The following is a 13043-nucleotide window of genomic DNA, read 5'->3' as shown; positions in this document are numbered from 1 at the left end:
CTGACAGATTTCTATTTTCTGCCCCATTCAATTAAAAAAGATAATACTGAATATGGAAGACAACGTGAGGAAATGGACCGTCTCACACTGCTGATGACAGTGGCTCATTACTACTGACACAGGAGGACAAACTAGGTCTTTCTAAACACATACATACATAAAAATAAAATGCGTACAGGTAAAAATCTGGAAAGATATACATTAAACAGAGACAGGTAAGGGAGGCCAGGCGAGGTGGCTCACACCTGTAATCCCAACACTTTGGGAGACCAAAGTGGGCAGATCACCTGAGGTCAGGAGTTTCAGACTAGCCTGGCCAACATGGTAAAACTCCATCTCTACAAAAAATACAAAAAAGTTAGCCAGGCATGGTGGTACATTCCTGTAATACCAGCTACTCGAGAGGCTGAGGCAGGAGAATCGCTTGAACCCAGGAGGCGGAGGTTGCAGTGAGCCAAGACAACGCCATTGCACTCCAGCCTGGGTGACAAGAGCGAAACTGCAACTCAAAAAAAGGAAAAAAAAAAGAGAGAGAGAGAGAGAGAGGTAAGGGAAAAGGTTCCAGTCAAGCAGGGCTTCAACTTTCTATTGAACTTTTGCAACAGGATTGTATTCATATGTAGATAGTATAATTCTTTTTTAAAAGGGAAAAGGAAAATTAGAATAAAAGAAACTATAAAGGCACAAGAAAATTAAGATATAAGAAATGGAAACAGACAAAACAGTAGGGAAACTGAACAAATGAAATTATACAATAGATTGTTTTTTCTTCCAGTTCCTTCCTCAAATGTCATTTCTCAGGGAGCCCTCCTTGTTTGACTAGTTTTTTTAAAAATCAACCCTCAGGCCCGGTGCAGTGGCTCGTGCCTGTAATCCCAGAACTTTGGGAGACCAAGGCAGGTGGATCACTTGAGGTCAGGAGTTCAAGGCAAGCCTGGACAACATGGCAAAACCCCGTCTCTACCAAAAATCCAAAAATTAGCTGGGAGTGGTGGCGGGTACCTGTAATCCCAGCTACTCGGGAGGCTGGGGCACGAGAATCGCTTGACCTCAGGAGGCGGAGATTGCAGCGAGCTGAGATCACACCACTGCACTCCAGCCTGGATGAAAGAAAGAGACTCCTTCTCCAAAAACAAAACAAAACAAAACAAAACAAAACAAAAAAACAAACAAAAAAAAACCTCACCACCATCCCTATTAACCCTATCGTCAGTAGTGAGGAAAGCTAAGAAGCATCTACAAAAGCACTCTGTTCCCCACCTCTCTGACTTCTACCTCCCTCTACCAACTCTGCATACAAAAAGGCTCAAATTGGTAGGTCATGCCAATAATCAGGGAAATGAGGATTAAAGGTCAACCTGAAGACAGGACAACTAAGTTCCAAAGACTGGAGTTTTGGAAAACATCATTTATCTCTAAATTAGGAGAAATCAAGCACAATGAGCAAAGGAATAACTTCTTTAAGCCAGGAGAATTAATTGAAAGTCAACTTATACAAAGAAGTTGGTAAGACTCCCAGCCCTTTTTCTCCACTCATTTGCAGAATACTGCCATCCAAGCTTACCCTCTCCAGCCAGGAATCGGCAGATTCTTCTCAAATCTACTAGCCCAAAAAGACATGGATTTTGACATTAGGGATTCCCCAAGGAAATGGCTTAGCCATGCACCCCAGGAGAGTCTCACTATTACCAGGCCTATCCATACCTACAGAAAATATAATCACTTCTGTGCATCTGCTCTTAAATTTGTTAAATATGTGCACCACACTACATAACCAACAAACATCAAAGGCAAGTTATCTATAGAAAACAGAGTTCAAATGAAATCAGGTGGGGGTGGGGCAAAAGGTCACTAGAGGGAAATGGACTACATAGGGAGATGAAAAACATCTAAGAAGCTATCCTTAAACTCCTCAAGTAATAAGAAAATATATTACAACCACAAAGAACAGAATGCTAATGCTATTCCTTTAAAAGGGGACACGAGGACACTCAGAACAAGAAAGATGTTAGTAATGAAATTATAGCAAAAATGAAGGGTGAATTTCCTAGAAAATAGTACAGACCAATAAACGGATGGATGGATGGATGGACGGATGGACGGACGGACGGACGGACGGACGGATGGACGGAAGGAAGGAAAGAACGAAGGGACGAAGGAAGGAAAGAAAGAAAGGGGAGGGGTTGGGATTTTAAAATTACAGGACCAGTCCAGAAAGTGTAGAGTTCCAGAAAGAAAGAAAACAGAAAATGGAGAAGAAATCATCACTAAAATAAATCAAAAATATTTCCCAGAAATAAAAAAAAAAGAAGTTTCCATATTAAAAGAGCTCATCAAGTACCCAGCACAATGTATTAAAAAAACAAATCCACAAAGGCACATAACCAGAACATAAAACTAGAAACAAAAAGACAGTAATTAAAAGCTTCTAGAGAGATTTAAAAACAAAAACAAAAAACACATAACATGGGATCAGGAATTAGAATGCATTAGACTTAACATCAATGAAGGAAAGTAGAAAACCTGGGACAAAACTTCAAAATCAGCCAGGCGCAGTGGCTTACGTCTGTAATCCCAGCACTTTGGGAGGCTGAGGTGGGCGGATCACTTGAGGTCAGGGATTCGAGATCAGCCTGGCCAACATGGTAAAACCTTGCCTCTACTAAAAATACAAAACTTAGCTGGGCATGGTGGCAGGAACCTGTAATCCCAGCTACTTGGGAGGCTGAGGCATGAGAACTGCTTGAACCTGGAAGGTAGAGGTTGCAGTGAGCTGCGATCGTACCACTGCAGTCCAGCCTGGACGACAGAGCGAGATTCCGTCTCAAAAAAATAATAGTAAATATACATAAACAAATAAATAAATAGGCAAAAGATTTAGAACAGGCATTTCTCCAAAGAAGATACAGTTGACCCTCCATATCCATGGGTTGGGTTCTGTATCTGTGGATTCAACAAATGGAATCTAAAATACTCAGGAAAAAAAAATTCCACAAAGTTCCAAAAGGTAACACTCGAATTTGCTGTGCACCAAGTACTATGCTACATCGAATGGAACCAATACCCCACAGATACCAGAGGAGAGCTGTATACACCACGTGGCCAAAAATCCCATGAAAAGATGTTCTACATCATTAGTCATTAGGAAAATATAAATTAAAACCACAACGACATACAACTTCAGTTATGGTTTGAATTGTGCTGCCCCCTCCCAAAAAGATAAATTAACGTCCTAACTCCCATTACCTCAGAATGTGACTCTACTTATTAGGTTGGTGCAAAAGCAATGTCATTTGTCAAAAGACAAGCTATTAAAGCAATGTCAAAGACCTCAATTACCTTTGCACCAACCTAATGGAAATAGGGTCTTAATACAAGTAATCAAGTTAAAATGAGATTATCAGGATGGGCCCTAATCCAATATCACTAATGTCCTTATAAAAAGGGGATAAACACAGAGATAGACATGAACAGATGGAAGATGATGTGAAAACACACAGAGGATACAATCTACAAACCAAGGAATGTCTGATGCTACTATAAATTAGCAGACAGGCAACAAACAGAGTCTCCCTAACAGCCCTCAGAAGAAACCAATCCTGCTAATACCCTGATTGCTGACTTCTAGTCTCCAGAACTGAGAGACAATAAATTAAGACTGTTCTAAGTCACCCAGTTTGTGGTGACTTGTTTACAGTAGCCCTAGGAAACAAAGAGAAATTCATATCCACTAGGTTTACTAAAATTAAAAGGATAATAACAAGCGTTGATGAGGATATAGAGAAATTGGAATCCTCATATATGGCTGGATTAGAAAATGATGCAGCCGCTCTGAAAAAGTCTGGCACTTCCCCCAAATGTTAAACACAGAATTATGGAACCCAGTAATTCTACTCCTAGGTATATACTCAAGAGAAATAAAACATGTTCACACAAAACCTGCACATGAATGCTCACAGCAGCATTATATATATTAGCCCCAAAGTGAAAACAACCCAAATGTTCATCAATTAATGAATAAAATTGTGATATATACACTATTACACAATACAACTGTATACACAATTTTATTCATCAAAAACAAAAGGACCATACATGCTATATAACATGAATGAATCTTGAAAACCTTATGCAAAGTGAAAGAAGCCAGTCAAAAAAAAATTACATATTACATGACTCCATTTATATGAAATGTCTAGCATAGGCAAATCCTTAGAGACAGAAAGTAGATTACTGATTGCCAGTGACTGAAAGTAGGTGAAATGAGGGGTAACTGCTGATAGAGTTCTGGAGGGTGATGAAAATGTTCTAAAATTAGATACTGGTAGATGGTTGCACAACTTTGTAAATATACTAAAAACCACTGAATTGTATGCTTTAAAAGGATGCATTTTATGGCATGTGAATTATATATCGATAATACTGTTATTTTTTAAATGGTATTCCCTTAGTCACACATTTTTTTCTTAAATACCTTTCTAGCATAGAGAATACTAGAGGAATCTAATGCATCATCCAATGGTCTCCAGTCCACTATTACTTCAGCATCCTAGAGAAAGAAATTATGAACTATATTTAATATTCAGCAATATGTTATTCTTAATTATTCTATTCCCTGAACCCAAATAAAATTTCAGCCTCTTAAGTATTTACATTTCAAATATGCTAATATCATATGTAAACCAAAAATGTTACATACATTTTCAAATTCTGCCTATTTTCATTATGAAAATTTATATTACTGCAACTTCTACATAAGTTTTAGAATATTCCATGTCATTTTATCTAAAGTACAGACGGTCTCTGACTCATGATGGTTTGACTCAGGATTTTTTTGTAATAGGATGGTGTAAAAGTAATGCACATGCAGTAGAAATCATACTTCAAGTAACCAAAGAAACATTGTTTTTCACTTTCAGCACAGTATTCAATATATTACATGAGAAAATCAACAATTGATTATAAAACAGGCTTTATGTTAGATAATTTTGCCCAAATGTAGGCTAATGTAAGTATTCTGAGCACATTTAAGGAAATTAAACTATGATGTCCAGTAAGTTAGGTGTATTAAATGCATTTTTGATAAATAATATTTGCAATTTTGATGGGTTTATCAAGACATAACCCCATCATAAGTCAAGGAGCATGTGTTTACTACATCATATCCATGTTAAATTTACAATTACTGTTCAATTACATAATTGTATCTTACATATGAAATTCAAACTTTCTGATAATTCTCCAAAGATGAATCACCACTATAAACTATTATTAAATAAAATCATTTACTAGAAACTTACCTTTTCTAAAACACGTAATATTCCTGAAATCAAGCTGTCTTGGTCATTGGTCTTTCCACAAGATGAGTGAATATATACTCCTTCCTGTTCATATATAATCTATAACAGGAAAAATAAAGTTAATCATGTTATGTCTATTGAGTACTATTTTAACATTTGTTAAAAATATTAAGATATATTTTCTTATACTTGGCCAAGTTTCTGATTATTTCATATATAAATGTATTATTTAAAAAAATACCTCTCAGACTTAAGAGCACTTCAATCAAGCAAACATAAACTGGAATGAATTCTGCTTTGTTAATGCATGAAGTTTATCAGATTCGTGATAATCACAATCTTGATCTTCCACTTCAAGATGTCAGACTAATTGCAACAAGTCTCAATATTTAAAATCCACCTAAAATTTATATTTTTCGCCAGATGCAGTGGCACATGCCAGTAGTCCTAGCTACTTGAGAGGCTGGGCTTAAGCCCAAGAGTTCAAGGTTGTAGGGTGCTATGCACCTGTGAATGGCCACTGCACTCCACACTGGACAATACTGCAATAACTCATCTCTCTAAAAAAACAAAAAAAATTTTTTTTCATGAGCATTAAGGAAAATACTGAGCTAGAATTGAAAATGCACTTGAAAATATCTAAGAATAAGAACAAATGAAACACAATGAGGAATCAATCCTTTCTAACTATTCCCATAATAGCACATTTTTACTGTAAGATCATTTTGGTGTGTTTTTGAAACACCATGGCATAGAAATTCGGGAAATAATACAGGAATTTTAAAGAGTAGTAATGAGAACAAAACTAAAGAGAGTAGTGATGGGGACTCCTAGAAATGACTAAACTAATTCAATTTCACAATATTAACTGAGTGCTTTTATATGTAAAAAGCACATAAAAGACAAAGTACATGAAGATGATAAAGACATAATCCTTGAATAAATTCCTATGGGAATATAGGGGAGACTTAAGTTAACTCCCAAGTAAGTTTAAACATTTAAAGTGAAGCCTCATTTTTCATAGACATAATGTTATAAATTAAGATTCCATTCTTGAGACCCATTCAAAACCATTAAAATTTTTTTTAATTATGAAAATAAGTAAAAGAAAAACAGTCACTTCTAGATCTACGTACTTTTGACATATGTAAGTCTGGTCAATAGAGTTTATTATTCTATTTCTGTAGACCTTTTATTAATATTAGTCTTCAGAATATCATGGGCCAGCAATGCAAGACGAGCACCATCAGTCTATCACTCCTTCATTCATAAATGTAAATGGGCATGTATCCTCCTGTTTTTAGCTAACATTTACAGAACACTTATACACTAGGAACTTCATATGTTGTAACTCAATCCTTACAACCACCCTAAACCACAGATTATATAACTATATTCTACTACACCATGGGGATAAGGAGCCCATTTGTGTGAATAAGAAAACTGAAAGTGGTTAAATAACTGCCCAAGGTAAATGAGGCAAATAATAACAGGTGGTGATGAAACTGAAACCCAGGTAGTCTGACAGCAGAAAACTGTGCTCTTAGCCACCACAATATAAAGGTTCCACATTACTTTTACTGCCTCTCTCTCGGGTTTGTTAACGTTAATCAACTGTGATATGGACTTGTGTCAGGAAAGAGTCTTTTATAATTAAGATCACTAAGGAAGTTTTGATTTCAAAAACCTAAGTAACATGGCCTTTACTGAAATAGTTGTTAAGCATCAGACCAGCATGTAAACAGAAGCTTACATGGGGATAGGATGAGCTGAGAAAGGGTGGGAAACAATTCTATATTGTTTGTGGAGATGAGAAATTTTAAAGCCTATAGATATATGCACAAAAATATGCATAAGAATATTCACAGGAGTATTATTTATAATTTTAGAGTAAGGAGAAGGAGAAGGAGAAGAGGAGGAGGAAAGAAAGGGTATGCATCTAAACATCCACGAATAGGAAAATTATCAAATATATCTTGGGATATCTATTCTATGGGGGATACTATTCAGGAGTTAGGATGAGGCAGATTAAATGGATGAGCAAACAGACAATGCACACAGAAAAATCATCGTGTATATACAGTATGCTGACATTTACACTTTTATAAAGTTTCTATCTGTGTGAAATATACAGAACAAATTCTGGGAGGATACTTTAAGCTGTTTAACAAAGATTACTTCGGGAGAATAGGATGAGGAAAGGTTGAAGGAGGAACTGTTAACTTTCTATGTTAATGACTCTGACTTATTTGAATATTTCAAAGTGAAAATATAGTCATATATTTAAAAATAATTTTAAAGAGTAACATGAAAAAAGGAAAGTCCCGAAGTATAAACTAAATTTTCTAGACTTCAGTCTATCCATTTATAAAACAGGAGGGCGAACCAGATAATCCTACCTAGGAACACAAAAAAATATGAAAAGGTTATGGAAAAGAAATCCCTTAAAATCTCCAATTTTGAAATGTAATTTTATTTAGTCTGCATGCTGTACATTAGATCTCTAGACTTGTTCATCATATGTATCTATCTTCTATCCTTTCACCTATATCTCTCCATTTCCTAGCAACCCTGACTAGTGGTAACCACTGTTTAATTCTCGGTATTTGAGGTTTTTTTTTTTTGTTTTTTTGTTTTTTTTTTTGAGACAGTTTTGCTCCGTCGCCCAGGCTGGAGTGCAGTGACACGATCTCAGCTCACTGCAACCTTTGCCTCCCAGGTTCAAGTGATTCTTCTGCCTCAGCCTCCTGAGTAGCTGGGATTACAAGCACGTACCACCATGCCCGACTAATTTTTGTGGGTTTCACCATGTTAGCCAGGCTGGTCTCGAACTCCTGACCTCAGGTAATCTGCCCGCCTTGGCCTCCTCCCAAAGTGCTCGGATTACAGGTGTGAGCCGCTGCACCCAGCCCTGAGTTGTTTTTTTAATTAAGCATATTCCACATATAAGTGAAATCCCACAATTATTTTTCTTTCCGTATCTGCTTATTTCACGTGGCATAATGCTATCCTCCAGTTAAATAAGATTTTAGCTGCTGTTGTCACAAAAAAGTAACTGTGAGATGACAAATATGTTAATCTAATTCACTACAGTAACCATTTTACTATCTATATGTATCCCATAATATGTTGTAAACCTTAAATGTACATAATAAAATTTATTTTAAAAAAGATATTGAGAAAAATATTCTCAAGCCTTTGTGACACATGGATCAGAGACTCAGAAATAATACTTTAGCATATTTTCACATAAGACTCAGCTAGTAGAATAGTCGGACACTTGGAAAAAGAGACACTCATTTGGCAAGAAAAGCTTGCTATCATTAACAATGCAATCTGAAGTTCTATGATACCATTAACACTAAAGAGATTCTGGAACCTTAATGAGGTGAACCCTATACAACCAAATAAAACATTTTACCTTATTTAGGCACATTAAGCAACTCTTTCTCTTACATTTGTTGGGTAAGTGTTGCCTAATTTTTTTCACTTAAGGAAAAGTTGAAAGAGTTTCCTAAGTAGTTCAGCTGGGAAAATAATTAAAGTGACAGACACCTTACAAAAAAGTCAAAGCTGGCCGGGCGCGGTGGCTCACAACTGTAATCCCAGCACTTTGGGAGGCCAAGGTGGGTGGATCATGAGGTCAGGAGATTGAGAACATGTTGGGTAACACGGTGAAACCCCGTCTCTACTGAAAAATAGAAAAAATTAGCCGGGTGTGGTGGTGGGCGCCTGTAGTCCCAGCTATTCAGGAGGCTGAGGCAGGAGAACAGCGTGAACCCGGGAGACGGAGTTTGCAGTGAGCTGAGATCGTGCCACTGCACTCCAGCGTGGGCAACAGAGCAAAACTCCGTCTCAAAAAAAAAAAAAAGTCAAAGCTGCACTCATTCTGTATTCTGTGTTCCTCAACTCTTCAGCCCCTTTTGAGGAACAAATTATACACCCCAAAACTCCAAATTTCAAACCACATTTATACTGTCTTCAGAAAGCAGTCATGTTTAGCTTTCTAATTTTCAAGGGTATGATGTTAACTGATACAAAGTAATAGTTCTGCCAGAAATGGCAGATTAATAAAATTAATAAATTTATTAATTTGTAATAGCTACTAAATCTTACAAAGTATTATATTTTACAAGACTTAAGGGCACAGGAAAAAAATAGTTGCATTGGTACATAATTTACTTCAAATATAAAATCACTTAGTAATAACTGTTTTAACTTAAACATAGTTTGAGCAACCCTAATTCAAAAATATTAAATCTGAAATGCTCCAAAATTTGTGCACCAGCTTCAAGCTCAAATGAAATGGACCTTGGAACGCTTCCTTGGCTGAGTACGGTGGCTCAGGCCTGTAATCCCAGCACTTTGAAAGGCCAAAATGAGAGGACTGCTTGAACCCAGGAGTTCGAGACCAGCCTGGACAACAAAGTAAGATCCTGTCTCTAAAAAATAAATAAATAATTTTTTTTTTAAATGAACACTTTGTGGATTTCAGGTATTTACAGTGGGGATGCTCAACCAGTATACTGCAAATATTCCAAAATCCAAAACAATCCAAAATCCAAAACACTTTTGGGTCCCCAGTATTTTGAATAAGGGATAATCAACCTGTAGCACCCTGTTTCCAAAGTACCCTGCTCTCACATAAATCCTCACAGCCACCCCGAATGAGTCAAAACCGATATTGTTATCCACATCTCTATTTTATGAAAAGAATGAATTGAGGAAAGAGTTGTCAGGAAATCTGTAATCCAGTCTTTCCTTGGATGAATATGTGGTCTTTAGTATAGTCACCAATCACAGATTTGCTGAAACATTCATCCATTAAATCATAACTGTTATTGACTAAAAAAACTACCAGAAAATTTCCACATGGCTTCCCTAGAGGACAACAGTTCCTGAAATGGCTTAAATGCAGAAAACAATGCTGCTTCAGAACTGAAAACCAATTTTTAAATGTCTAAATTTATAAACCAATGCAGGAGCATTTGGCCTTTAAACAAAAACCCTTACTCTCATCTGAACTCCTAAATATTCTACACAAGAAGCTTAACCCTTTTCAATATCATCTTGGTTTAATATTGTAGTCCTTCAATCTATTTTTTAAGGGTGTGATCTTATTTTATATTCATATGACATACCTGTTCATCACCCCAATCTCTAAGCACATGTGTTTATTAAAATACAAAAATCACAACTCTCAAATACCAACTATTTTAAACAGCCCAAAATACAAAAACAGAAGTCCAGAGACTGATGTCAACAAGATGGTCGTCTAGAAGGCCCTAGTACTCATCTCTCCCCAACCCCCAACAAGCAACCAAAACAATGAACCAACAACTATATTTTAACAAAAAAACTGAGGAGGCAGGCCAGGCGAAGTGGCTCACGCCTGTAATCCCAGCACTTTGAGAGGTCGAGGCAGGAGGATTCGTTGAGCCTAGGAGTTCAAAACTAGCCTGGGCAACACAGCAAGACTCTGTCTCTAAAAATAATAAGTAATAACTGAGGGAGAGCACTAGAGTACATCAGAGGAATAACAGAAACCCTTGTAAGCACACAGAAACTCAGGATGGCCACAGAGAAAGAAGGAAATATTGGGATCTCATCACTCCATCCCAGAGTTGAGATCATCTGGGAACCAGGAGGAACTTCTTCCTAAAGCAAGGATGTGAACGAGAGAATACCAGCAGCCTCCACCAACAACTTGGACACCTACAGACCTCACCAGTGGGGTCCCTGCAGTCCTCACAGGCACCAACACCAGCTGAGGGAGCTACCTGGAGTCCAAATAGCTGTGCTCCCCCAAGAAAGAAGATACTATGTCCACCCTTGTGGCCCAAAAGACTACTGCACTATGCCACCTTGGAACTGGAACTGTGGCAGAATGTGTATTGCTCTGGGGGAAAGTAGCCACAGATTCCCTTCATCACTGAGACTAAGCCACCACCGAACCACCCCAGTCCACTGGCCCATCCCCAAGCCAGCTGTGAACAGTTGGTACACCCTTCCCTGTGGGGCCAAGTGGAAACAGAGTCAGTCCACCTACACTTGTCCTCACACCCTCAGGCCAGAGCTAAAAGTGGCATCTTGCCTTCTGGGAAAACAGGACTTTGGCCACTCAGAGCAGTCCCATATCCCCAGTTCCCAAGTTGAAACAGTGCCTTGGCCACCCAGAGCAGTCACACACCCCAGTACCCAAGCTGAAGTGGCACCCTCCATCGCGGGGAAATGTGCCTGAGCTGCACAGAACAGTCACGCCCCACCAGGCCAAAGCTGGAAGCGCATATCACTCCCTGGGAAATCGATGCCCTGCCTGAGCTGAGCAGCTACACATCCCCAGGCTGAGGTACCCCATATCCGAGACAAACACCTGTGGCTGACCTAGATAGCTCACCCTACAGGACAAACAACTCTAGTACCTTGCTTCTCTGGAACTGGATTAGCCCTCCAGCGTCTAAGCTGTTGAGATACTCCTCTCCCTGGGGAATAAAGTCATCACTGTGCTATTCCCTACCCCCTCTCCTGGGGCCCAAATCACAGCTGTGTTCTGCCATTCTGGGGTACTTGCTGCTATTGCACCTGGATTCACAGAGTCTGAATACTGCCAAGCCCCACCATCCCAAGGTCTAGAGTCACTACTACCCAGGACCTCATCCCCTGAGATCCAAGTGAGATCTCAAGTGAGATCCAAATGAGAACCCTATTGGCTTAAATTCCTGAATTGTAGCCACACCCTGCTCCCCAGGTCAAAACCTTCAAAGTACCCCCTCTTCCCAGGAGTCAGGCCAGTGTTGTGCCCTGCCCTCCAGGAAGAGAATCATAGCTACAACCCATTCCCCTGGGCCCGGGCTGCTAGAGGGTGCCTCAGTGTCATAGATCCTGGATCTGTGGGCAACCTATATCCAACACAGCCAGAGCAAGCAAACCTGCACCCCAAGAACCAGGTGACAAAATAGGTTTATGAGATGCGGAGCCTAGACATTGAAACCCACAGCTGCTCCAAGCACCTACACATAGAATACAGTGCCACTGCAGCTGCTTATGGGCCATAACAAATCTGACACCAAAAATGACTTAGACACCCTCAACTAAGTCTCCTGTTGTGAGGAAAACAAGACGAGGAGGACCCCAAAAGCCCTCGACAGCAAGAACATTACCACTGCTGCCACAAACTTCTACAACCTATGCCACTGAGGTGCCACAATTATTGCTGATACTGAAAGCAGCTAAAGAAGTTACATGGATACTATACCACTGCACCTATTTGGAAACAATCACTACACCCTTCTCAACCAATAAATTAAAACTCAACTGCAAGTGGGCCAGGCACGGTGGCTCATGCCTGTAATCCCAGCAGTTTGGGAGGCCAAGGCAGGTGGATCACAAGGTCAGGAGTTCAAGACCAGCCTGGCCAAGATGGTGAAACCCTGTCTCTACTAAAAATACAAAAATTAGGCAGGCATGGTGGTGAGCGCCTGTAATCCCAGCTACTTAGGAGGCTGAGGCAGAGGACTGCTTGAACCCAGGAGGCAGAGATTGCAGTCAGCCGAGATCACGCCATTGCACTCCAGCCTGGGCAATAGAGTGCGACTCCGTCTCAAACAAAACAAAACAAAACAAAAAAACAAGAAAACACTCAACTGCAGGTGAAAGTTATTCTCTATAAAAGCCACTCTACAGAGTTTAGAAAAGGGAATTGTTCCACTAGATGCATGGACATCAACAGAGGCACGCATGAAA

The 13043-nt window shown here is 39.1% G+C and overlaps 1 protein-coding gene across 2 annotated transcripts in view; it reads right to left on the bottom strand.

Moving 5' to 3' along the window:
• TBC1D15 (TBC1 domain family member 15) overlaps positions 1-13043 on the bottom strand; it is an 84662-nt gene that overhangs the window by 45405 nt on the left and 26214 nt on the right. For both annotated transcript variants that reach the window (XM_017867514.1, XM_017867515.1), the window contains exons 2-3: positions 5301-5399; positions 4475-4549 (exon numbers count right to left, since the gene is read on the bottom strand). In XM_017867514.1, the coding sequence (XP_017723003.1) occupies positions 4475-4549; positions 5301-5399 (174 nt within the window). The remainder of the gene's footprint in view (positions 1-4474; positions 4550-5300; positions 5400-13043) is intronic.

Source organism: Rhinopithecus bieti, unplaced genomic scaffold (genome assembly GCF_001698545.2).
Source record: "Rhinopithecus bieti isolate Rb0 unplaced genomic scaffold, ASM169854v2 scaffold_3874, whole genome shotgun sequence".
NCBI classification, from domain to species: Eukaryota; Metazoa; Chordata; class Mammalia; order Primates; family Cercopithecidae; genus Rhinopithecus; species Rhinopithecus bieti.
The sequence above is the reverse complement of the archived record's forward strand: the minus strand, read 5'-3'. Positions and strand labels throughout refer to the sequence as shown.